Below are 27,689 nucleotides of genomic sequence, written 5' to 3'. Positions count from 1 at the left end.
GTATTTTAAGGGATCCTTTGCTTTCAATAATTTACCCAATCGATGTTATGCTGCTTTCTGTATGTACAATAAGTAGAAGAACAAGAGTGAAATTCCTCTGTTTCTTATCCAGATGCAGGGGTGTTTCTTGTTCTTTGCTAAAGATTTTGATGCTGGCATTTGTGCACGGTGAACCAATGAGCTTTTAAGCTGGTGGAACGGTCTGATGAAGCGATGGATCTCTTGTTTTCTTTTCATGTTAAGGTGCTGGCTCTGGTTTGTCATCTACGTCTCATGGCTTTGTTGATTGGTGATAATGGTTTTTTTTGTGTTTTCCGCTAGTGAGCCCCATTTCTGATGTCCCGGATGTTTGTAACGGTGCCCTTCAGTGTGCTTTGGCTTCATTCATGCTTTTTTACAGTCCCTTATCGCTTTGGAATTCCAATTGCAATTTGGAGCTGTGTCCTTTCTTTATTTTTTGTTTGCTGCAATCACAGCTGAGGGTTGGTGAATGTATAGGTTTTGGCCTCTGTTTTTTGGATGCTCTGGCCTTTATGATACCCTTCTCTTGGTCATAGGGCTTGTTGTATATGTTGTTTTCGAGCATCTGTTTTTTATTGGTTGACTCACTTTGCATAATCAAATTGACTGCTTTACACCCATATCGGGGTTTGAATGCCATGGAAGTCTTTGGCTTATTAGGTTAGAGACTTCAAAGGCGGCCCAATAAATTCAAAAGTTTAAAACGAAATATTCAAATAAAATTTTTCTTATTGAAATTAAAAAAATTATTAAAATTTTATTTATTTTTAACTTTTTGATATGTAAATTTTTTAATTAAATTTTTATAATTAAGTTCTTCTAATATTTCTTTTTCAATTGATAATATAGTCAATCCATTTAATCTTTCTTGAAACATTGTTGATTTTAAATAAGATTTTATTAATTTTAGTTTTAAAAAACTTCTTTCTCCTGAAGCAACACTTATTGGAATTGTTAACATTATTTTAAAAGCAATATTTGTATGTCAATTGGACTGTTTTCTTCCTGTATAATTTCTTTTAAAATTTTTAACTTTGAAAATAAATCTAAACCATCAATATCAGAATAGTTGTTATATTTTAGGGAACATTCAAGATTAAGGTAATATTCTTTCAAATGAGGCTCACAGCTTTATGAAGATAATAAAAAAAAATAGACTTGTTGTGTATTCTTTCGAGAAAAATTGAAGTTAAAGAAAGAAAGAACAAATGAGAAAAGAAGATTTCAAAAGTAAATATTATACATTGAAAAAAAAATAATTTGTTTTATCTATAGGAAAAAAATAGTTGTTGGAAATCATTAAATGCATTGATTAGAAATAAGAGAAATAAGTGAGAAAAAAATAACTGTTGGAGATGGTTAAATACATATGACTATTAGTTTATTAGAAATAAGAGAATATAATTGAGAATTAATAACATTTTAGAAATAAGAAAATACTAACAAATTGAGATTTATTAGGCACATAATTAAAAAAGTTAAAGAACAGATAATTTTATTAATTATTTTTTACTTTTATATTTTTTTAATTTATATATATTTTTTATATAATTAATTATATTATAATTATTATAAAATTATAAATCTTCCTCAAAATTGAGGCTTCCCCAAATTGGGGGTCTAAAGCCCTTGCTTGGGTGGCTTCACCCGAGGGCCGACCCTCATAGACTTGAAATGGCATATCTAAAGTGAGATACAAAATAAGTCCAAGAACATAATAAATGGTTGAATCCCTGATGAAGGTTGAACTAGCAACAAGAAGAGAAGGAAGAAGAAAGATCAAGACTCTGAGAAAGAAGAAGCCATAAGTAGGACAAGGAAACCTCAAGACGCACCGTTTCATTTAAAATAAAGAAGGAAGTACTGAAAGGCATCAAACGCATTGTTTAATTAATTAAGTGTATTTTTCAAAAATTAGTTTAGTTAGTTAAAGTAATTAATCTTAGGATTAGTTATAGTTTTCTCTTTCATCATGTTACCTTTTTGTACAGACTATAAATACAACTTTTCTACAGATTTCCCTTATGAAATGGAATGATCAGAAACGTTCCCTCATTTACTATGCTATCCTTTCTTTGCATCACTATATCTTTCATGGTATCAAAGCAATAAGCTGATCCTTGAAGGAATCTGTCATCATTCACAAAATTAGTAAGTTTGCCTCTAGGCAACTTTATTGGGTTGCTTATTTATTTTTATACTCATCATTGAGCTTGATTAAAGCAATAGAATAATGTCCAAATCTGATGAATTAAGACCATCACAAACCACAACCCAAACCAAGACCATTCAAATCCCTCCTATTGCTGATCCTTAGTCACCATATTACTTACATCATATTGACCACCTTGGTTCAGTAGTTATCTACCCGAAACTCACTACCAGTAATTACATCACCTAGAGTAGGTCTTTTCTACTTGTACTCTCGATTGGAAGCAAGATCAGGTGTGTCAATGGAACCATACCTAAGCCAAAGATCACAGATCCCCTTCTCCAGTCACGGATCCACTGTAATATTCTTATTGTGGGATGGTTACTGGAATCACTTACTCAACCAGTTGTTTCAACCATATTTTATATGGATTCTGCCTATGACATGCTGAATACACTCAAACAAAACTTTGCTCAACCTGATGATACTTGAGTTTGTAACTTGTAGTATATTCTAGGGAATGTAACTCAAGGGACTAGGCAGTTGATACGTATTTTATTAAGTTGAAGGGACTGTGGGAGGAAATGAGGAATTATAGACCATTACCACATTGTAAATGTGGGAGCTACAATCCTGCTTGTTTCAAGAAATATTCTGACCTTTATCCAAAAGACATGGTATTCAGGTTCTTAAATGGGTTGAATGAATCATTTGCAGCAATTAGATCCCAAATTATTCTCACGGATCTTATCCCTGCTCTGGATAAAGTTTACAGTTTGATCTTGAGAGAAGAATCCCAAAGAAATGCTGTGCTACATCCTCAACCAATAATAGAATCGTCTGCTATGATGGTAAGTATAGAATACAAGAAAAAGTGGAAAAAAGACATAGTATGTAACCATTGTGGGAAGAGGGGACACACCAAAGATAAATGTTTCAGAATCATTGTCTTTTCAGAGGATTTTAAATTCACAAAATGGAAAGGAAACAACAAGAAAGGAAAGGCTGCAGTAAACAATGTGTCTCAAACAGAGCAAGAAGAGGAATTGGGTGGAATAGGCTCCATGTCTCAACTCTCAATCCTACAACAGCATGTTAACAAGATCATGGACCTCGTGAATGTGAATGATATGAATGGAAAAGATGGTAAGAACTCAACAGTACCCTACACAACCAAACACTCACTAGCCAATTCAACCTTTGCAAGTATTGTTTCAGGACACTTATGTTTTAATACCGTGAATAATTTGTCATATGAATATGGGAATGTGAATAATAGCTTGATATAGAAAAACCAATGGATAGTAAACTCAGGAGCATTAGATCATGTATTCTATTCCTTAAGCAATTTTAGTCATGCCAAACTAGTCAAGAATTGTTTTGTTGAGTTACCAAACAACAGAAAATTCATATGTCTCATATTGGAACTGTCAAGTTGATTTCTTCATTGATTTTGCATAATGTTTTACATGTCCCAAGTTTCAAATTTAATCTAATGTCAATAGGTTAGATTACAAACGGCAAGAAAGCTTGTATGCTATTCACTGACAAACACTGTATTGTCTAAGGCATTCCTTCATGGAAGGTGATTAAGGTTGGTAGAGCCTACTCAAGACTTTATCTGATGCAGGAGAATCAAGATGAGTAAGATTTATCAAATATATGTTTTGAAAAATTTGTAAAGACTCTAAAAGTTTAATCTGTTAATGTTTCCAAGACAGAGTACAACTCTTTTGATCTATGGCATTTTAGGTTAGGCCATATCCTTGTTGAAAGGATTAATGTAATCAATCAGAGATTTCCTCATGTGAAATGTACAAATGACTTGCTTTGTGAAGTTTGCCCCATGGCTAAACAAAGAAAACTTGCTTTCCCAGTTCATGTTCAAGGTTCTGAGAAAATTTTTGAACTTGTGCATATTGACATATGGGGTCCATATGAGACACCAACATTGTCAGGACAAAGGTTTTTTCTCACTTTGGTAGGTGACTACAGTTGGTTTACTTGGGTGTTTTTGATGAGAAGCAAATCAGATGTTTTAACCATTATTCCTACTTTTGATAAGTATGTACAAAGGCATTTTAATTCATCAATCAAGTTTTTAAGGTCTGACAATGGTTAGGAATTTAAACTTAGTGATTTCTATCCAAAAACAAGAGTTGCTCATCAAATGTCTTGAGTAGAGACACCACAATAGAATGGTGTTGTTGAAATGAAGCACCAACATATTCTGGTGGTGGCAAGAGCTCTCATGCATCAATCAAGTCTTCCAATTCATTTTTAAGGTGATGCTGTGCTAACAGTAGTTCATATAATTAATAGGATTCTAACCAAAATTCTCAAAAACAATTCCCAATATGAGATGCTGTACAACAAACCACCACCTATAGGCATTTCAAAGTATTTGGATCATTGTGTTTTGTGTCTACACTCTCACATAATAGAAAGAAATTAGATAAGAGGGCAAGTAAATGTGTATTATTAGGTTATTAAAGCAATGTTAAAGGTTATAAGGTATATAATCTTGATGCAAATAAGGTTCTTCTATCCAGAAATGTCATTTTTTATGAGAAAGTATTCCCATTTCAATGTTCTAAGCAAAACACACAGTCATCTACATTCTGTCAAACACTTGATGTGCATGCCAGTCACATAGACATTTCTGACTTTTATCAACCCAGTTTTTCTTTTCTTGACAACACATCAACTGAGTCAAGTTTTCCTGAACTTGTTTCACCTTTACAAACTCAAAATTCTAATGATTTGTCATCAAATTCACCTAACGCTGTCAGCATGTCTACTGCAGCTGACAATGTGCAGACTATTACAAGTAGTAACTATCACCAAAACAACATTGAATTGGCAGAAGCATTAACCAACTTGTTAGAAAGAGCACTCGAATCAAACAAGTCCCCAAATACCTTTATGCATATCATATAGACCTGCCCTTTATGACATATACAGTTACTACCCATCCTATTTGAATGCATTTGTCATCTCAATACGTATCACCTGTGTAACGACCCCTCCTCAGTCGCTACCGGCGTCCAAGACCTCCAGGAGATCCCGTCAAGTCCCGAACAAACCTGAAAGAAATTTCTCCATAACTCATTGTACACCTCTACTAATCCGTATTAATATTTGAACCATATATATATTTTTATAACTTAAAATTTCACAAGAAGCATAGCCATTAAATTTTGACTTTAAGTCATGATATCACAATTAAATACATTGAGTTCAAGAATCTAAATTTATGTTTTTATCAAAACTAATATTTGTTTACATAGTAAAACCAAAGTACTACAACTCGATCTCTAACAGCGGAGCGACTCAGAATAAAAGGTCATGAGATGCCTTTACCTATTTGCGGTGAGCCAAACGCGCTGATGATTATTCGTTAAGTCGATCCTTGTCTGCAAAAGAGAGAAAAGAGGGGTGTGAGTCTCACAGACTCAGTGATCATCGGCTCCGTGAATTAGGGGTAGATGGAAAACAAGCAAATAGCAGATCAGTTGAATATAAAAATGCAAGATAAAAAAAAATAATTTATTTCAAACAGAAGTTTGTGCCTTATATGAAAAACTGAGGATTTCTTACGCATTGTAAATACTTCAATTGATAAATCAACCAAGGTAGATAAAAACTTTGCTATAAAACCGATCAATAACCTTATTCATTTGAAATATTGAATTAAAATAATTTTACATAAAGAAAATTTCGACGTCAAAATCAATTGACATTTTACTCAAATCAAATCAATATATTCAGCAAGCTCCCATGAAATCGAATGTTAATCAAACTCATACGTAAATCATAAATCACCTCGCACCCAAGGAGTTAAAATTCATTTCACCGTAAAAATAAAGGGAGCCGTAGAAAAACCGTTAAATTACGTTTTCACCATGCAGAGAAATATCAGTTTGAAAACCCAGAGATGCCACTCTCGAGTAGGGAATGAAAATAAACTCGTGGTCTCGCTACCACGTAATAACATCCGGGAGCATCGCTTCCACCGGATTCCCATGTGCCATGGCAATCTCACGATGTTGGTCGACATTAGAGAATCAAACGGTCGTAACCGTATAATCATCTGGTGGCCTAGCCACGCATTCATATATCACAAGCCGTGGCCCCAACCACGCCTAATCGCCCGTCGACGACCCAATGGTTCTCTAGCTAGAGCTCACTCGTGCACGAAGGTCACACTTAACCGATGTGACATTCGACCTACTCTCGAATTTCTCGATTTTAAAAAAAAATCATTTTAGAATTGCTTTATGTCCTTGAAATCTCGTCTTAAAATTATTTTCAAAGTATTCAATATAAGAATTGATAAAATCTATAATTTTCTCAAAATATATTTATGCATGAATTTTGAAATAATAATTCGCATGGTGAATAAACAACATAACCATGAATGCACATTGCACAAATATAAGACATAGATTTTGATGTAAAACAGTATAAAGGACTTGTTTCCCGTTTTCTAAACACTTTACATATAATTTATACATATATATATTCAAACCGATTTCTAAACGTAATTTGTAACCACAATTTCCTAAGATTGCTACCAGTACATGTTATCCACAATTTTCGTATTTAAAATAAATTATACATATAGATATATACATTTACGAAAATTTTAAAATTGACACCCCCTACTCACCTCACAATAACGAGATGTTACGTCGCTATTAATTCAAAAACGTATTAAACTACTTCTTCTTACCAGTAGTTCGTTATTTCCTTCAACCTTTCACCACAGTGCACCATTTATTTATTTCTCCTAAATATTAAAACCCACTTAATTAATATATCTATTTTTTTTATTCTAACATCATTATTATATATTTTTTTATTATTTTCTTACCTTTCTTTCCCGTTTCTTCCTCTCTCTTCTACTCGTTTTTCTCTTCCTTTCTTCTCCCTCCTTTCATGCACCAATCGGCTGCACTTTCTTCCTCTCTTTCTCTCACCGCCGGCAGCCCCCAATACTCAGCTTTCTCTCTTTTCTTTCCTCAAAATCCAGCAGCAACTTAGCTTTCTTTTCCCTTAAAATTTGCAGCAAAAATCTCCTCTTTTGACTCCTCTAAGTGGCAGCACAAATCTCTCTTTCCCAGCTCACTCTTTCTCTCTTTTTTCTTCCTCCTTTCTTTCTCTGCTTCTCTTGTTTTTTGGCCGGCCTTCTCTCCCTTTTTATTACTTTCCATTTGCTGCTGTTAAGAAGGAAGAAGAAAGAATGATTTTCACGTGGAAGGGAGAAAAGAATGGACATGACAACTTGTCCTTATCTCCCTTCTTTCATTCAATCATTCTTTCTTTTTTTTTTACTCTTTGCCGGCCCCAACCATCATTCACCGTAAAAAAAAGGATAGTTTTTATTATTTTACTATTACTTTGACTCTTAACAAGTCACATGCAGCCATCCATTCTTATCTTCTCTCTTTTCATCTTTGTTTCTTCTTTTCATTATTCTATTCTTTCCTCTTTTAAATGGCCGGACCCACACTCTTTTATATCTTCCATTGCTTGTTCAATTACTTCACACAAATAATTTGCTTGACTTTCCTTTTTGCTTAGTTGACCGGCCTTTTCAACATTTGTCTTCATCATCACCTTAATTTCAATTCCAATTCCAATTCCTTTTGTTCCTCAAATGGCCAACCCCTATTACCCAATTCATTCTTAAAAAAAAATATTCTTACTATTATTATATATATATATATATTTTATCTCATAATTTAATTATTTTATTTTTTCAAAATAATAAAGTTTACATATAAACTCTCTCCCACTTAAGTTAAACATATGCCCATCTTTCAAATTAATTCTCATAATTGATAATATTTTATTTTTAAAATATTCTTTTCGTCCGTGATCACTTTTCGACATCTAAATTTACATCAATTATCCCTTAATCTTATTGATAAATCTTATTGACGATTAAACGAGGATACGAGATGTTACAACCTGCTCATAAAAATTTTACCATTTCAGTTTCACAAATACAAGAACCAAAGTCTTACTATGAGGCCATTAATCATTCACATTGGAAGGAAGCAATTACTCTTGAACTAAAAGCTATGGAAGATAATGTTAGATGGAGTTTAGTAATTAAACCTATTAATGCACATGTAATAGGCTGTAGTTGGGTTTACAAAGTGAACTTAATGCTGATGGACAGGTTGACAGATACAAGGCGAGGTTAGTAGCCAAAAGGCTACAATCAAGGACTTGGTTTTGATTACTAGAAGACATTTAGTCCAATGGCAAAGCAAACCACAGTCAAGAGTGTTCTTTGCATTGGCAGCAGCATTTAATTGGACACTTTCACAACTAGATGTGAACAATGCTTTTCTACATGGGGATCTACAAGAAACTGTATATATGGGGTTACTAGAAGGGTATACCACTAAGGGGGAGTATCCTACAGAGACAAACTAGTGTGCAAGTTAAACAAATCCCTTTGTGGACTTAAACAGGCTTTCTGACAGTGGAATGCTAAGTTTACTGCCTCTATTCAGCCATATGGATTTAAGCAATCAATTGTAGATTATTCGTTATTCACTTTGCAGACAAAGAAGGGAGAATTTTATTGCATTGTTGTTGTATGTGGATGATATTTTGATTGAAAGCACATCCATCGAAGCAGCAAACAATGTCAAGGAATTTTTGAGCACGCAGTTCAAATTAAAAGACCTTGCTACAGTAAAGTACTTCTTGGGGTCCGAGATAGCCAAATCCCCTGAAGGAATCTCTGTATGTCAGAGAAAATATACATTAGAATTGCTGGAGGAACATGGATTATTGAAAACTATACCTGTTGCTATACCAATGGATTATAATCACAAGTTCCAAAAATGTGAAGATGAAGAGAAGATAGTCATAAAAAAAAAAATGAAAAAAACGTCCTAGTGCACTAAGTACCAGCAATTAATCTTTTTTTGTTTAAAAAGTACTTAGAGTTAATCTGATCAATACCATTTTCACTGTCAAACCATGAATCAGAAATTAAGAACGCTTTGTGTTTTTAAATTCGACTATGAAAATTTCAGATTAAATATAAATTGTTTATACATAAGGTTTCGTCAGGATTATCAAGGAAAAGAGAATCATATTTGTTTATTAATCAGTGGGGAAACTCACATGGGAGTACATGGGATGACTTTCAGTCTAAAAGCATTGAAATCGCATTGAAAGCCAAGGGAATCATATTTCTCAGTTGAGTTGTAATTGGCTGAGAAAGAAAAAGAATATTGCATTTGCAAAAAGAAACGAAACAGTCTAAAAGACAGGGAAAATGCTTCCCAGATTTGATAGAATTAAAAATCATCAGTTGTGGCATACAAGAGGTATTTCAGGTCATGGGTCTTCCACTTTGAACTAAAACTCAAGAACGTTAGAAGAATATATTTGACTTATTTGAAGGGTCTTCCCCAAATTTAAGTTAATTTGTTATCAAATAAATTTAATTCCAAATATTAAAACATCTTTTTATTTGGTTAGTTTAAGAAACCTATCTAATTATGCTATCCAAAGTAAAAGCTTGGGATAGGTTCAACTTTTATTAAACGTCTGGACTAATCCAAAGTAGAAGCTAGAGATAGACTTGACAAGTGAGGAACTGACCAAGCTTTTTCCTTCTTTTTCTTGGATCAGAACCATCACCAGTTGACCCTGTGGATTTCACCATGAGATATTGTGTACTATTTTTTTCTTTTGCTCAATCAATCGACAATATTTTATTAAAGATAATAGATCACCAAGGATCAAGAGTGCATAGCATTGCCATGACCATCAATGTCCAGAAAAGCATGCTAATAGCTGACAATAACACCATAATAGCATCCCAAAACCGGATCACAAAGCATGATATTGGGTACTATTGCTTCTTTAAGGTTGAAAATCTGGTGGTTGTCCGATAATGAGAAACTTTATTTTAAAAGAATCTAGCGAACAAATACAAAAGCTTGTTTGCTGTATGAAATTTCTTGTTCATTTTCAAAAAAAAAAAAAAAAATTGTCAAGTCCCATCATCTTACCGTAACACTTCCTGGATAGCCAACCAGGGTCCTTAGCAGAGCATCTAAATTGATTCCATCTTGTTTTATTTTTCTAGTCTTTCTGAGAGAGTACAAGTCAATGACAAGGCAAAAGATGTTGGGGCCCTTGTCTTCCACTAAGGATATGAATAAGAAAAATAGTAACAATAAAAGAAGAAGAGATTCCAAAGAAATGAAGTCTTTGCCTTTTGAGTTTCCACTTTCTATATTCAACTACTGTTTTTGTTATCAGAAAGCAGAATTATCTGCATGCATTCAAAACAAGATAGGTGAAAGTCTTTTGGTTTTTTTTTTCTTTAAATTCCTGGCCTTCTGTTCATTGCAGTGCATGCAAAGTTGATTTCTACTTCAGTTTTCTTTGAATTCAGAAAAGAAAAAAAAACCTACGTCTGCTTTGTCAATGTTTGTAATATATTTCGCCTGTATCTTCAAAATAGAAGCTCTGTCTTGGCTCCAGAAAGTTCGTATATGTTTCCTTGGTATGTAAATGTTCATCCTCTTCTTCTGTAGTTTTTTTGCAAGTTTAGATGCAGAAAGGCCTATTCTCTGTTTCCAAATTAAGTAACTATTTTGATCTTAGCTAGAGAGATATTTATATTTCCACCACCTGCAGTATTTTTCTTTTTTTGAGTAAGCTGATCTCTTGGGTTTACGGAAAAACAATTTCTTAACAATTATTAGTAATTATTTTTTGGTTTTTCCAACAAGAAAACTGTTTCATACTATTAGTTAAGCAATACAACCAGCAATTTTCAACTATAAAATTTAGTCATTATTATTTCGTAAATGTCTTATGAGTAAAGAATATTGTTTGTAAAACAAATTATTAATGTATAGCAAGGCTTATAGTCTAACATATTAGTTTAATTACTCAACTTTTTATCTTCTGGTCACTGCAGTCTTCTCTACTAGTACGGGCAAAAAGGCTCTGCCCCTGTTTTGGATGCTATCTTTTTCCGATGAATTTCTGTAAGCAGCGGAGTTTTTCAGAAAAATACCACTTTCCATCCCATAGGGTAAATCTTAAATCTCTTAAAAATAAAATTGAATCCAAAAAATAAATAAATAGAGCAAGTATTTTTTATTTTTCCATGAACGTCATGAAACCGACCAAGCAAGCAGGTCAGAAATAAATATACCTCAATAGAAAAATGATTGCAAAATGACAAAAATATGAAGGACAATAATAGAGGAACCACATCAATTATTCAAAAGTGCATCACTTATTCATATTTGTACATATCAATGATGCCGTGTCCCACTGGCAAAAGTTGTGAAAAGATTCGCAATCTTTATCTTCTTAATTAATGAGAAAATAAAAAAAAATGTTTGAAGGTAAATTCGCTAAAGTCTTACTGCCAGTGCTTGAGTTCTTATGCCACTAAAGTCTTTGACTTACATAGTTTAAGACTTTGGGTTGGCATACTTGCTTTGGATGGAATATATAACAATCACTATTCAAAAAAAAAAAAAGTTAAGCAAAAATAAGACAAGAAATGACAGCAAAAATCATATCACCAAAAAAATACTGATTAAGAAAAAACATGTATATTACTATCATAGAATTAGACACAGACAATTATCATAGATTACAACATATACAAGAGGTAGCAAAACGAACATTTGACTTAATAGTTGATGCATATTTTCTTTTAACTCAAAAAAAAAAAAAAAGGAGAAAAGAGAAAACCCTCCTCACAAACTTTCTCATTGTCTAATATCTTTGGCCTGGATCAATATAGAAGCTTCACCTTGGCTCCTGAAAGTTCATCTTTCCTTGGTATATATGTACATCTGTTTCTTCCATGCCTTATTTGTCTTGTTTTTGTCATTTGAGTGTGCAACTGCAAACTTCACATGCAAAATTAGCTCTGAATTATTTTCTATGTCAAAATTAACTGTTTTGATCTTCTACAGTTACACTCCACATGGCATTTGTGTGAAGCAGAAAGCTAAAAAACTTGTATTTGTCTCTTATCCTTTCACATTCAAGTGGCGAGAATAGAGAGGTAAGTTTCAAGAAAGGATTTCAGTACCTTTTCCGGTATTAATTTCTTTTTTGTTAGCTCATCTCTTTGATTTAGGGAAAGCAATTTCTTAATAATTAGTAGTTATTTTTGATTTTCTAGAAAACTGATTGAAAGGAAAATTAATAAATATACCATACTTTTTCTCTAACATGTAAGATATATTCTTAATATACACATTAAGACTGAAGAATTTCTGCCATCTGCAGCAGTGTCAATTTTCAAGTAGATTAATCAACAATTTGTTCTCCTTTGCTTTACATTTTCATAAAGGTATCGCCGAGCAAAAAAATTTTCATAAAGGGATGAATAAATATACTATGCTTTGTGAAACATCCAATACTGCTGTAATTTGTCTCTCTATAAAACCTTTTTACTCATCGAAGTTGTTTTTCAGCCTCGTATCATCAAAGAATGGATGCTGGATTTTTTGCCAATGCTGCTGCCAATACCGTGGGAAACCTGACAACAGAATACACATCACGTTATGTTAGCTACTTTTTCCATTTCGGCAGAATTGTTGAGGAGTTCAAGAATCAGCGAGACGAACTTGCACTGAAAAAAGATCGGGTGAAAAATGATGTCAATGAGGCTATAAGGCAAACTGAAGTAATTGAGAAGGACGTTGAGGAGTGGCTAACAAGGGCAGAGAGAGAATTGGGAGAAGCTCAGAGTTTGGAAGATGAAATAGAACGTAATAAGTGTTTCAAATGGTGTCCTAGTTGGGGCTGGCGATACTGCTTAAGTAAGAAGGCAGCGAGGAAGACACTTTATATCTCTAAACTTTTAGAGACTTGTAACTTTCCACGAGTCGGCCAGCGTGCTCCTCTTCAAGGAATAGAATTCCTACTACCCAAGGATTTCATGCATTCCGAATCTTCTAAATCAACTTTCAATGGGATCATGAAGGCTTTAAATAGCTATGGCGTGAACATGATTGGATTGTATGGAATGCCAGGTGTGGGTAAAACAACTTTGGCGGAAGTAGTGGGGAAGCAAGCTAGGGAACAAAAGCTCTTTGATAAGGTTGTGATTGTTACAGTGTCCCAAACTCCAAACATCAACAAAATTCAAGATAAAATTGCAGAAATTCTTGGTTTAAAATATGAGACAAATACAGAAGAAGGAAAAGCAGAAGAGTTATGGAGGAGGTTAAAAGACCAGAAGAAGATGCTCATAATTGTTGATGACGTTTGGAAAGAATTTAAATTACAAACTATAGGAATTCCATTTGGTGGTGAACACAAGGGTTGCAAAATTCTTCTAACTACACGTCTTCAACAAGTCTGTATTCAAATGAATTGTCAAGAGAAATTTGAACTGAAAATCTTATCTGATGGTGAAGCGTGGGCTTTATTCAAAGATAATGCTGATCTAAAAGATGTCTCTCCCACCTTAAATGATGTAGCCAAGCAGGTTGCTCGTGAATGCAAGGGTTTGCCTCTTGCAATTGTAACTATGGCAAAAGCTCTAAAAGGTGAAAGTCTAGATGGGTGGATAGCAGCAAATGAACGACTCAAAAGCTCAAGACATTTGGATAATCAAGATATTTGCGGAGGTATTTATAACTGCCTTAAGCTTAGTTATGATTATTTGAAGGAAGACAATATCCAATCATGTTTCTTGTTGTGTTCTCTTTTCCCTGAAGATTATGAGATTAATATCGAGTTGTTGACTATATGTGGAATTGGTTGGGGATTGTTTTGTCATATTAACTTAATTGAAGACTTAAGGAGGGAAATTCGTCTAGCACTCTCAAAACTCAAAATGTCTGGTTTGTTATTGGAAATTGATGATGAAGGATTTGTAAAAATGCATGATGTGGTTCGCGATTTTGCTCACTGGATAACATTAAGAGGCGAAAATATATTCATTGTGAAAGATGGATTGACGGAATGGCCTATGAGTGAAAGTTTTGGATGTTATATGGGAATCTCCTTATGGAACAGTAAGATAAACAATCTTCCTGAAAAAATGGAATTTTCAGAACTCAAGATTTTGTTTTTGACAGGAAAGAGTTCACTTAGAGTTTCAAGTATGTTCTTTGAAGGAATGAAAAGCCTTCGAGTTTTATTTCTCGGAAATGTTGTATTCTCATTGGAAGCACTTCAATTCCTAACAAATCTTCGAACTCTATGCTTTGTAGATTGCGAGCTCCAAAACATTTCATCATTGAGAAATATGAAAAACCTTGAGGTTTTTGTGTTGCTTAATACTAATATTCATGAGCTACCAGGAGAATTAGTGGAATTGCATAGACTAAAATCACTATATTTTTCTTGCTATGGAGACAGCAATGTCCCCCCTAACTTTCTATCAAGGTAGTACTAAAATATGCTTAAAATTGTTTATCTTATTGTTTTTAATTAAATATTTAATTTTATGTTATTAATTTTTTTTCCAATTACTTATGTTATTTTTATTTTGACTATCACAAACACACACACATTTTCAATAAACATTGCAACCTGTAGTACGAAGGTAGCTTAAGAATATTGCTTTCTTGAGAGAAAAATACCATTGGATTGTACACATTTTCAATATGCATGAAAAAGTAAAAAAATAAAATAAAAGAAGGTTTATGTTATCTTACTCATTTCATTACTTAGCTATTTTTGTCATTCCCTTGAAAGTGCTATTATTGAGCTAATATTACTCTGTATTTGTGCGTAACAGGTTAACGTTACTCCAAGAGCTTCACGTGACAAGTAAAAACAATGTCAACTTATGGGAGCTGAATTCATTTTCTCGTTTGACTGCATTAACACTGAGAGTAAATAAAGATCATTTTCAAGAAAACTTTGTGTTCCCTAAACTACAAAGGTATCATATAGCGTTTTCAGATAAAGATCTTGAATATCTGAATGGCCTAAGCTTGAGAACCTTGAGAATTAGTGATTTCTCTTCCTCATTACACGCATTTAAGGAGCTATTTTGCAATGTGGAAAAGCTTACTCTGTACAATATCATGGAACACAAAAATATTATCCCTACGGTAGATCAGTGGGGACTAAATGATTTAACTTCTCTTGAGCTTAGATATTGCAAGGATGTCGAATGCTTGATCGATACAACACGAGAACAAAGACCAACCACAGCATTCTCTAATTTGGTGAAATTAGACATGAGTCGAATGACTTGTTTAAAAGAGTTGTGCCATGGTCAATCACCGATTAAGTTCTTACAAAAGTTAGAAACATTGATCATTTGGAATTGTGTGCGGTTGCAATCAGTGTTTCAGATGAATGGGTTTCTTGAAGAGGAAGCAAGACGGACACAGCCACTCTCAAATTTAACAAGCTTGAATCTAATCTCATTACCATCATTGCAGATTATATGGAAAGAGCCAACTCATCATGCAAGCCTACAAAGTCTGAGGAAACTAGTAGTTTTGGATTGCCGTGAACTAAAATATATCTTCTCACCTTACCTTGCTCAAAGTCTACTGCATCTAGAACAACTCGTCATATCTGTATGCGAAAATTTGGAGCAAGTTTTTACTTTTGCCAGAGAAATGCTTGAGCTAGAGGTACCTCTTCTCTCTCCTTTTTTTTTTTAATAATGCACTCATCTGTTCTTTATATAATTATCTTTTTTTTTGTTAAATTATCAAATTTATAAAAAATTACTATCTAATGTTTCTAAATTATTGACTTTTAACACTTCCTTTGACAATTTTTTTTAAATGTATGCCTATTCAATAATTAATTAAATTTTTTATCTGGTATAATGAATTCATATTTTAGTATTTACTAACTACTAAAATTTATTTTTTTCTTTATGTGAGGAAAATCAGGCAGCACCGCTCTCAAATTTAACATGTTTGGAACTAGAGTTACTACCAGAATTGAGCTACATATGGAGAGGACCCACCCATCTTGTTAATCTCCAGAATCTTAAAACAATGAAAATTTCAGAGTGTTTTAAACTGGCATATCTCTTTTCACCTACCCTTATTCCAACTTTGGTGCATCTAGAAGAACTCCATATACACGACTGTGGCTCTCTAATACATGTAATAGCAGAAGTGGAAAATGGCGATGAAATACTTTCAAACATAGATCACTACCCTCTTGAGATAGCTAGTTATGAAAGCTCTAGCCCCTTTTCTTTATCTCCTGCGCTACAGAATCTAAAGGAAGTGAAAGTTATTAATTGTGGCCAGTTGCAAAGAAGTATTTCAAATAGATAAGCTTCTTCATGATTCGAAAGAAAATCAAGGACCATCGTTGTCAAATTTAACACTTATGAAGCTAGTCTCATTACCAGAACTGAAGTGGATATGGAAACAGTCCACCCATTTTGTCAACCTCCAAAGCTTGAAGTTTGTAGAAATTAGTTATTGCAATAGATTGAGATATCTCTTCTCACCATCCCTTGCTCAGAGCTTGGAGATGCTAGAACAACTCAAAGTAGATCATTGCGATGGACTACAACAACTTATCACAAAGTTGGAACCTGATGATGAAATAGAATCAGACGTCCCTCTCCGTTCTCCACTCTTGCCAAAATTGGAAACTCTAACAATATATCATTGTCCAAGACTGGAATATGTTTTTGAAAGTCATTTGGCCAATGTTCTTCCACGATTGAAATCATTTTGGATTTTTGATTCACCTCAGTTACAACAAGTCTTCAATGTGGTAAAAGAAACGAATGGAGTTGATCATGCCATTGCACTTCCTTGCCTACAAGATTTACGACTTGTAAACTTGACAAATTTGAGTTGGTTTCACTCGAAAAACTTTCTCGTGGCATTGCCATTTTTGGAGAAGTTAGAAGTTTGCAACTGTCCTAGATTTACAAATTTCACCATTCAAAAATATGCTAACGAGCAGGTTCAACTAAAGGTACTTCTTTTATACTCTTCTCTCAATTTTTGTTCCAGATTTTGCCTTTGAACTAAATCATTTCAACACTCATATACTAACCCAATTGTATCTTAATGCTGTTCAAAAATTTTATTCTACTTATTTTTGGTGGATATAAAAGCCAATACTCATGAATTAATAAATAAAAAAAAGAATGGCACATTCATTCAATAATTAGCAAGGTTTTTTTTTTCTTTTTGAAATTTAGCAAGTTGATTCTGATTCTTTCTTGAAATAAGAAAAAGATTTCAATAAAACTAGTAAAAAAATGAAAACTCTTCTTCAAGAAATCTTAGAGAGTTTTATATTGTAAAAATTAGAGCAAGTCACACTTGTATCCTTAGAGAAATTCAAACTCTCATCTCCAGCAACTCTATGTTCAACTCATTCAATTATTTCTTATTAGTACTTGTCATTTGAAAAAAAAAATAGTTCGATTTAGAATCGATCTTATAAGCATGAGAGTGATAGTTATGTATCTTGAAAGGGTAAAAAAAAGCTTATATATTATTTCAAAATAAAATTAAATAAACCCCTTTTCTTTTATTGTATTTAAGAAAGTTCTTAAATTAGCCGAGGAGAGAGTTTGGGGAACGGGTCAAGGATGAGTGGAAAAACAAAGAAATGGAAAATGAGAAACAATTTTAGCTTCAAACTTACCACCAAAAAAAAAAACCCTGAATGGGGTTAGGTGTCTTTTTTTTCCAGTTTCAAAAAGTTTTGGGTTTAAATTTTGAAACATATGTGATACTGTTAGAATTGTAGGATTTTCTGTGAATTGACATCTATAAGTATGAAGACCTATGAGTAAAATTTGCTCAGGTAATCCCCATCTTATAGAAAAGGAATGTATTTAATGATATTTAGTGGTGTCTGTATTTGTAGGAATTATATCTTTCTAACTTGGGAAATAGCAGCCAATTGTGTAACACTGTTGTCCCCCTATTGAATCAAGACTATTTAGTTGTTGGGAATCATGAAGAGGTATTTCAGGTTCATGGTCGGTATTCATTCTCTAGTTTAAATGTACTGCGCCTGAAGCATTTATCTGAAATGCGGAATATATGGAAGGATGTTACTCAGAATGTAATCTTTGAAAACCTTACAATTCTGGAGGTGACCGATTGCAGGAGGCTAAGCTATATATTTTCACCCACAACAATTGCTCGAAGTTTATCACAATTGGTCCATCTAGATATTCGAAAATGTGAGGAATTAGACCAAATCATTGCAAAGGATCAAGTTTGTTCATCATCAAATGGTGATTCCCAACCGATATGCTTTCCTAATTTGATCACAATTTCTGTTAAATATTGCAAAAAGTTGAGAAGTCTCTTTCCTCTTGGATTTGCTCGTTGTATTCCAAAACTTGAATATTTAGTAGTTGAAGGGAACTCTAAACTGGAGCAAGTATTTGAGGTAGATGATGAAGTAGAAGGGACAACTGAAAAAGAGATAGAGTTTGATCAATTAAAAATATTATCACTTGAAGAATTGCCATGCCTCATTGACTTCTGCCCAAGAGGATATCATTTTGTATTATCGACTTTGAGTTATTTGATCGTAAAAAATTGTCCCAAGATGACTACAGGTTTCTTCATTGATTCTGAGAGTTTTGTGCATGCCAAAGAAGAGGTATACGTCCAAAAAACTTTAATCCTATATAGCTCTATGGAGTCTTTTAATGATATTAATTATTGGCATAATCTTCAAAGTTTTTATTTAAATTACTAAAATGATTGACTAATACATTGCTACAAAAATGTTGGTCTAGAAGATCACCATTACTGAATGTTTCCATCACCTTTAATGAATTTGGCCGAAATTGCTTATAATTTATAATATGCTTATTTCTTCTTTTGTCCTCATAACATGACATGTCTATTTTGTTTTACATTTCACTGCTTCAATTGTTTAAAAGACACCACGATTGGTTAAGCAAGACGCCCCTGGAGGATCTGCCACTGCTCAAAATGCAATTCACACCAAGACCATAGATTGGCAGCCGTGGATGAAATGTGTGCTACCACCTTACATGGAAGAATTATGAGATAATTTCAGAGGAACTCGCAGAGACACGTTTAAACATAAATAAGTAGGTTGAGGCTATCAACTAAACGCAGGTAAAAAAAAAAAGGCTGCATTCCGTTTTCATTTCTTTCTTGTCTTTGCATAGTCCTAATCAAGTTTGGGTGGTTCACTGCTAACCTTTGTTATTTACATAAAAAGGAACATGTGCTTAAAATTACTGCGCTTTTCACAGGTTAAGATTTATCTTTCGGATAAACTGTTCCTGTGCTAACCAAACACTGCTTCTTGGTTTGTGAATGTGCAGGTACGGCCATGGAGATAGCGGAGGGATTTCCAAGGGCTAGGATGACCAAAGGATTTCAAGGGATCTTGAGTCCCTTGCCTTTATTTTGGAGCACACTTGGTTTGATGCCTTCGGCTTTTGCTTTTGTTGCTTCGTTCTAGATACTCTTACGAGGATAGTCTTAGTTTGATAGCTTTCCTGTTTCCAGCCGCCAGTTTTTGTGTATAGGCAGCTTTGAGCTTCTCTTGTTGTTGGTTGCTGAATGTTGTGGGACTACTGCTAATCTATGTGAGCAGTTGTGCTCTTTTATTGTACAGCTTTTCTTTCCTTTTTTTTTTTTTTTGGGCAGGCTAGTATTCATTCTAATGAGAGTCTCTGGTAGCGTCAGCTTTAGACTAACAATGGCATATCGGTTGCGTGGTTAATAAAAATCCACTTTCCAAGAAAAAGCTTGATGAGCTGATTGCGCTGGTAGGCTCGGTGCAAGTGTCAAACATACACATGGGAAGAAAACGAGTGCGCTGACCGTTGGCCTAAAACAGGAATTTCAAGCAGGAGACACTTGGGGCCTGGTTGTGAGCTGCCCACGGGGTTGATACTTCGAGGGCTTATTGGATGCTGCTGATTATCAACAAAACTGGTGGGGAAAATCTTTGGAAATGCTGTCATGTTGCGAGAGATACTTAGGCTGATGCTTCATTCGTTTATGGGTGGGAGGATTTCCCATTTTATGACATTCTGTGGTGGAGGTAATTTGTGGCGTGGTATGCTTACCGAGAAGGGCGAAAGTAAAGTTTTGATGTTACCAATGCTTTACGCGTGGCTACCGGTGTCGGATTTGGTGTTCTACTTTGTGTAATTAGGCCTATGTTTATTGCTGACATTGTTTCTTGTGTGATTGATGGTGCCAGGTTTGCTCTACCCTTTTGAGGTTTGGCCTGTGTTTGACTGCTGACACGGGCGTTGAAGGTAGGCTGATTTATTACCTGAGAGGATGGGGGTGAGTTTTGGAATCAGGGCAGCTGCTAGGGGGCGTTTTGCAGCGAAATCTTGCTGTTTTATGAAACAGCAAAGGAACTTTTGTGAACTGAAATGAGGGCCCTCTGTTGATAGTTGTAAAGGGTGATAGGGCTTTTGAATCTTGTACATTGCAAATGCTTTAAGAGGGTTATGGTTTTGACATTTCTTATCCACATTTTTGTATGTTATGTAGGAAACCAAGACATGGGAAATTAAACTTTAATTTCTTTGTACACACCATGCGGATTTTTATTTTGTGAAAGTTCCAACTGATTTACTGTTTATCAAATATGATGCAACAACATAAATGCTTCTGCTCGATGTCGAGGAAACGTTAGAAGAATATATTTGACTTATTTGAGTCCTACAAGAGTGTTAGCTTTAGAGATCTTACTATTTTGGAGCTGTCCAAATGTAAGAGATTGAAACACATTTTCACATCCACCCATAATTGTAATATGATTGGTAATTTTTGGAGGAAGACATTATCTATCCAGGGCTATCACCTCAAAGACCAAGTATAAAGGAAAAAGCTAACTGATAAAAGTTGGAAGGAAAATCAACTATAAAAGGGTAAAAGGCTTTGGCATCCATTTTTGATATAATCTTTTAATTTTAATTTAATTTTAACAATATAGATATATTTTCACTGCTTTGTTAATTAATTAACAATCTTCCATACTTCTTCCATGAGCCCATGTCTTCCAATCACTCTTTATACAACAAAGGAAAGCGATTATGATTAGTTAAAATTTATATTTCAGTTTCTCTGAAATAATTAACTATGTATCCTAGCATTAATTGCTGTATATTACTTTGATGAGCAACCAGTTTACCAATAAGAGATCAAAGGATGAGTTGATGATATATGGAGCTAAACGCAAAAGTCCCCATCAAGTTGGCTAACAATCAATTGACCAAGTAATATAAATGCCCTTGTTTTCTTAAAGAAAGTGTGAAATGAAATTAATTTGATTATTTATTTATTTATTTATTTGAAAGGCAGCTTTCTATTGAAAAAAGTTGATTTGCACATGGGCTTGAAGTAACCAAAAATTTTCAAGCCTTAAAACAAATATGAGAAGAAACCCCTGTTTCCAAGAACAGGGAGATCAACAAATTACATACCCACAACACAGTGATTTAAACCTTCCTGTACACAGTGATTTAAGTAATCAATTTTCATGGCAACAAATCAGTCGTGACTCAGTTGACCCCAACAAAAAATGCAAACACAGAAGCAAGTGATTGCAGTAGCTTTACCCCAAAGATCTGAACGTCAAAGCAAGTCAGAAAGTCGAAAAAACTAAAGGCAGAGAGAGGGGAACACAACAGAACATTCAAAGGTTTTCCAAAACAATCAATTTAGGTCTTCAGCTAGACCTACATCAGTAAGAACATCATTACAGATCCGGAGAAGGTTATTTGGACGTAGCAGACCTTCTTTAGCAAGTGTGTCAGCAGCTTCATTCGCAGACCTAAGAACGTGTTTAATCTCCCACTCTTTGATCTTGCTTAGAATTTTGCAGGTTTGGATAGCCAAATGCCTCATTCGCCATGGAGTTTCATTGGGGACGGTGATCCATTTAACAACATTGCTGCTGTCACATTCAAGAAAAAGGGGGTATGTTTCATCCCATCTAGAGGCAGCGAAAATGAGAGCTGCTTCGCTTACCACCGGCAGTTCGGCCTTGTTGGAATCACAAATGTCAATAGCTTTAGAGAAGAAAGCAAGAGTGTCATCTAGATCATTTCTTAGAATGCCTTCAATGCCCGGTTCACCGGGGTTGCCTTGGGATGTTCCATCCGTATTAAACTTAGGACTACCGCTAGGCGGACTAGACCAAAGGTCAGCTGTCCAGGCCTTTTTAGTTTCCTTAGAAATCAAACCTTCATTTGGAAGTCTAGCCATGTCACTAATAGAGATTTTTAGATTGGGCCATTTGACATTCATCCGCCAAGCAACCCTTACCTTAATAAGCTCCAAAATTTGTCCACCGTCCCATTCTTTGTCCTTGAAGAACACCTTGTTCCAAGCAGTCCAGATTACCCAAATGATGACATACCATGCCATTTTCCATATCAGATTATTATGAGTACAAGAAGCATAATCGAACCAAGCAAGAAAACATACCAAGGGTTCATGATTCATCAACCATTGAACATTCCATAAAGCTCCCCACTGCTGCCAAAAAATCCAAGATTTTTCACTGGTGATAAATAGATGGTTCACAGTCTCAGTTTCTTGTCTGCAAAGAACGCACGTAATGACATCAGCACTAAAGATACCTCTCTTTGCCGGTACATCTTTGACTGCCAAGCGACCATAAAGCAACTATCAGTAGAAAAATTTGATTTTAAAAGAGGCTAGTGATGCACGGAGTTAGCATGAAAACAAAGACTAGTACTTGATTGAGCCTTTTAAAGTTATAACCAAGTTTCAAATGCAAAAACTTAAACTCAAGTTGAGAGAAGAAATCTATAATGTTATTCGATGATTTAAAAAATTAGACTTAAGGGTCCTATTTATAGTGTTATAGGCTCAAATCCTAATAAAACTCTACTTTTGATTGTCTAGTACAACTAGAGTAGTTAACAAGAGATTTAAATAAAATAAATAATTTATTCTTAATTAGAATATGACTATTTTAAAGTCCTAATACAAGTAAATTAAATAAAAAGAAAATTCTATTATACCTATAATTCTTATGTAGGACTCCTAACTAAACAAGGAAAATATCAAAATTATGACTATGCCCATTTATGATCTATGGCTTTTTGTTTTGGCTTCTGATGTCCAGCTTGCTCTAAGAAATTATTTGTTAAATGTTCTACGTGAATCCCCTCCACTTGAGAAAAACTCGTCCTCGAGTTAACTTGTATATCTAGATACAAGGGCTCATTTGATTGAATGAAATGGGTAAATATCTGTGGCATTTAATGTCTTGCAAATTTCCATTGTGTCTAGCAAATCCACAATATATGCATTGTCATTGATCTTCTTCAAAATCTGGTATGGTCCATACTTCTTAGGTTACAACTTACTATAAGTTCCCACTGAAAACCTTTCTTTTCATAGAAATACCATTACGTGATCTCCTACTTCAAAAATCTACTTCTTGCCATGTTGATTTGCAGCTTTCTTATACTTGGCATTAGCTTGCTCTAATTTCTATTTCACCTCTAATTGTACATCTTGCCACTGATTATAGATTTTCTACAACTACAGTAAATCCAAAAACTTTAGGCAGCTTGATCAAGTCAAGAGTATGTTGTGGCTACTTTATGTACACAAAGAAAATAGAGATTTTCCTGTGGCATTATGAACAACACTATTATAAGCAAACTCTGCTTGTGCCAATGCAAAGTCCCACTATTTCGATCAATCACCATAGATCCTTCAACTGCCATCCTTCTTTTGGGTTTGTAAGACAAGAACTGCACATGGACTCATGCTCTCCTCGATATATCCTTTGTGTAGTAATACCTCCCCTTTCTCCTTGAGAATCTCACTCACCTTTGGGCTCATCCTGTAATGAGGTAAGTTTGGCAAACTAGCACTAAGAATAAGGTCAATATGGTGCTAAATATCCCTCATGGGTGGTAAACCATCAGGTAAATCTTTTGGCATCACCTTATTGAATTCTGCTAGTAACGGTTTGATTGCTTCTGGATGCTCTACTATTTTCTGACCTTCTTCAATTAACAACACTTATTTCACAACTAGAGCATGCATCTCCTTTGACTCCTTGAAAGTAGTCTCTATCTCATTCCCTAAATGAGTAAGGATAAAGAAAGTCCACCCTTCCACTTTAGAAGCTTTGGTTTTGACTTTTCTTTTCATTGGCAATAAAGTAAACTTTATACCATCCTTCTCCAATCTGTAGGTATTTTCTCTTCCATCATGTTACGCTACAATATCAAATTGCCAAGGTCTACCAAATAACAGGTGACAAGCATCCATATCCTTAATATCAAAATATACCTCATCCTTGTATTTACTAATAGAAAAAGGTACCTTACATCGTTCTATTACATGAATCTTCTTTGCTACCTTAATCCAACTAACAGTGTATGGATTGGGGTGTTTTTCAACTTTAAAATCCAAACTTTTCACAACATCCTTACCAATAATATTCTCACAACTACCACTATCAATAATCATATCAAATAAATGGTTAGTGATAGTGTAACTAGTTCGACATAATTGACACCACTGAGTATTATCCTCCTATTTTGGAGACAACATTATTCTTCTAACCACATAGTTCTAGCCATCGGCATCATCTTCATACTCGTCATTATCCCCATCTGGACCACAACAAATCTCATCATCCTCTTCTTCTCGCTCCACCACATGGACTGCTTTTTTGAGCAATCACTAGATCTGTGACCAGGTTGATTGCATTTGAAACATTTTCCTGTGATTAGTTTAGCAGAGGGATTTTTAGCTTTCGGCCCCTCGTTTGCATCTGTCACTTTCTGCTTTCCAACCGCCTTGTCTTCCTTGTACTGGTCATTGTGTGCAAAACTATCATGAACTGATTTATTTTTGTCATTGAATGCTCAATAATTATCCCCACTGTAACTCTTGCAAGAATAATCAAGTCTATTCTTTTCCTGTAACATCAGTTCAACCTTTAAAGCAATATTTCATGCTTCAGATAAAGTTCGTAATATGTGTACCCCTATCTTGTCTCTAATAATTGGCTTTAACCCCTCTAGATACTTGGCAACCTGTTGCCCTTTGGTCTCCCTCAAGTAATTCCTTTCTACGAGTCTCATAAATTCTACAGTATACTCATGTATAGTTTTCTAGCATTGATGCCACCTTTGGTACTGCTAGAATAAAATTTGTTCATAATCAAGAGGAAGAAAATCTTTCTGTAATAGTTGCTTCATCCTATACTAGATTCTAATTGGTGCTTGCCCATCATGGATACTTCTGAAATGTAACCTTTTTCACCATGCAAAAGCACCACCTTTCAATCTGCAAGCGACAAGTCTTATCTTTGTCCTTCTTAAATCTCCATATATTTGAAAAACCTATCTATTTTTGTAATCCAATCTAGAAAATCTTCAATATTTAAACTCTCATTAAAGCAAGGAATATCCACCTTTAATATGAAATCTTTGGTATCTCGATCACCATAATCATGCCTTCCATATTCAGCATATCTCGCAAGTTGTGCAATATAATCATCTTCTTCGTTTGAATCTTTCATGTAGACTTATTGTCTATGCCCCGTTTGTAGGAACAGGTCTACCGACAGGTTATCCGTAAGCTGCATCATCTCTGGTACGTGACCTTTTGTCATTTGGTTTCTATTGGCATCTAATCCTAGAGCATCAAGTCGATTTATAATTTCTTCAAAGCATCGTTCCAAACATTGGAATCTAAGATCCATTCATTGCTCCAAAGCTCTCAACGCCACCCTTTGATCTTGCACTATAGATCGCAAGGTCTCAATTCCCTGAGCTTTGCCATAAGAACTGTCGCGTATCATAACAAGGTCACTTACCATTAGATTGGGCAAGTTTTTCTACTTTGATACCAACTAATGCAACAAGTTAGCGTGAAAACAAAGACTAGCACTTCACTAAGCCTTTAAGGTTGATAACAAAGTTTCAAATGCAGAAACTTAAACTCAAGTTGAGAGAAGAAATTTGTAATGTCATTCAATGATTTAAAAAACTAAGCTTATTTATAATGTTATAGGCCCAAGTCCTAATAAAACTCTACTTCTGATTGTCTAGTACAACTGGAATAGTTAATAAGAAATTTAAATAAAATAAAAATTCTATTGCTAATTAGAACATAACTATCTTAAAGTCTTAGTACAAATAAATTAAATAAAAGGGAAACTCTATTATCCCTATAATTCTTATGTAGGACTCCTATCTAAACAAAGAAAATATTAAAATTTTGAATATGCCTATTTATGATCTTTGGCTTTTAGTTTTGGCTTCTAACGCTTAGCTTGCTCTAAAAAATAATCTGTTAAACGTTTTAAGTCAGTTTGTCCTATCAATTAATTTCTAGTGACCTTTTATGTTTGCATTTGAAAGCATGACATTTCGGCAGAAGGATTGCAAAGAATAGTTGCTGCTAGGATTCTCCTTCCATATCAGCTTATCATGAATTTTCTGCCCAAAGTTTGAGCTGCAATAAGGATTTTAAAACTCTCCCATCCGAAGGCATTTCGTCTAAGTTCGAACTTTCAAATCCATTCATTGTCGATCCACTCCCAAGCCCATTCACAAATTAATTTGATTATCAACAAAACAAAGTTGAGGAAATAATGATGTTGTTCATCTGCCAAGCTTTTGTTTTGTATGCAACTTGTCAAATCAAAGGATCTATGACAATGTTTTGGGATTGTAGCTGGAAAACAATAAATAAAACAAACTTTCTCAATGTATGGACATAACTTTGGCATTGTAGCTTTCTCAATGGGACGACGTTGAGCCAAGTTGTCAATAATTTATCCATATGTCCTACACCTACACCTACTCTTATTATAATAATCAATTGATTATTAATCGCCATGTTGCTAGTACTTTTCCAAATTTCCTACACCTACTCTTATTAATAATCAATTTATTAATAATACTTCATATTTTTTTAAAAAGAGAATTAACCAATAATACTTCTTCAACGACAATGCTCTCCCCATTAATATATTGTGTTCAATTCAACCATGAATCAAAAAATACTGAGAAAGCTTCAGGTATCTGCCTTTTACTTTTGTAAATTCCGCGTTAGACTTAATTCTTAATTTTAAGACGAGTTAAGAAGAGTCCTAATTTCACATTTCTTTGTTCACTTTGAAACAGAGATAGTCAATTAGGCAACAAATGACTAAACTTTTCCCCATCGCAAGGAGAAAAACAATTGACAAAACTTTCTAAAACATTTTCTAGTTTTAACTTTTCTCAATACTGGTCATTTTTTTAATTGAAATTTGTCGTCGAGATAATGGATTTCCTTATCTATCTCCCTTTAATAATCATTAATGTGCATTCGAGCATTTGACTTATTGGTTGGTGCATTATCCTCCTATCTAAAGAGTAGGGTTCGAATCTTCCATCGCTCAATTATATAAAAAAAATCATCAACGCATATAATGTGCTTTATAATATAAAATTTTGGAGTGAGATAATAATACTTGTTAAAGATTTAAAAGAAAGAAAGAAAGAAAAAGTGAGGTCAAT

At 34.2% G+C, this 27,689-nt stretch overlaps 2 protein-coding genes and 1 pseudogene across 3 annotated transcripts; all 3 read left to right on the top strand.

The window, feature by feature from the left end:
* The first annotated feature begins 11,007 nt into the window (after nucleotides 1-11,007).
* On the top strand, nucleotides 11,008-13,900 carry LOC148761417 (putative disease resistance protein At5g05400; annotated as a pseudogene). The gene is made up of 3 exons (XR_016027507.1): nucleotides 11,008-12,022; nucleotides 12,160-12,251; nucleotides 12,667-13,900. The product of XR_016027507.1 is annotated as a putative disease resistance protein At5g05400 (transcript).
* Nucleotides 13,901-14,036: 136 nt separating this feature from the next.
* LOC148761416 (disease resistance protein At4g27190-like) lies at nucleotides 14,037-16,461 on the top strand. Its single transcript, XM_088808212.1, has 3 exons — nucleotides 14,037-14,590; nucleotides 14,946-15,798; nucleotides 16,066-16,461. The coding sequence occupies exons 1-3, from the start codon at nucleotides 14,037-14,039 to the stop codon at nucleotides 16,459-16,461; spliced, it is 1,803 nt and encodes a 600-aa protein (XP_088664338.1).
* Nucleotides 16,366-19,766, top strand: LOC108662920 (uncharacterized). Its single transcript, XM_018124653.2, has 4 exons — nucleotides 16,366-17,119; nucleotides 18,026-18,775; nucleotides 19,062-19,263; nucleotides 19,476-19,766. Exons 1-3 carry the CDS (start codon nucleotides 16,517-16,519, stop codon nucleotides 19,188-19,190), a joined length of 1,482 nt encoding a protein of 493 aa, XP_017980142.2. The 5' UTR covers nucleotides 16,366-16,516; the 3' UTR covers nucleotides 19,191-19,263; nucleotides 19,476-19,766.
* Nucleotides 19,767-27,689: the final 7,923 nt, after the last annotated feature.

The sequence above is a fragment of the Theobroma cacao genome, chromosome 7, assembly GCF_053813885.1.
Source record: "Theobroma cacao isolate CCN51 chromosome 7, ASM5381388v1, whole genome shotgun sequence".
Taxonomy (NCBI): domain Eukaryota; kingdom Viridiplantae; phylum Streptophyta; class Magnoliopsida; order Malvales; family Malvaceae; genus Theobroma; species Theobroma cacao.
Note: the sequence above shows the minus strand (reverse complement) of the source record. Positions and strands in the feature narration are given on the sequence as shown.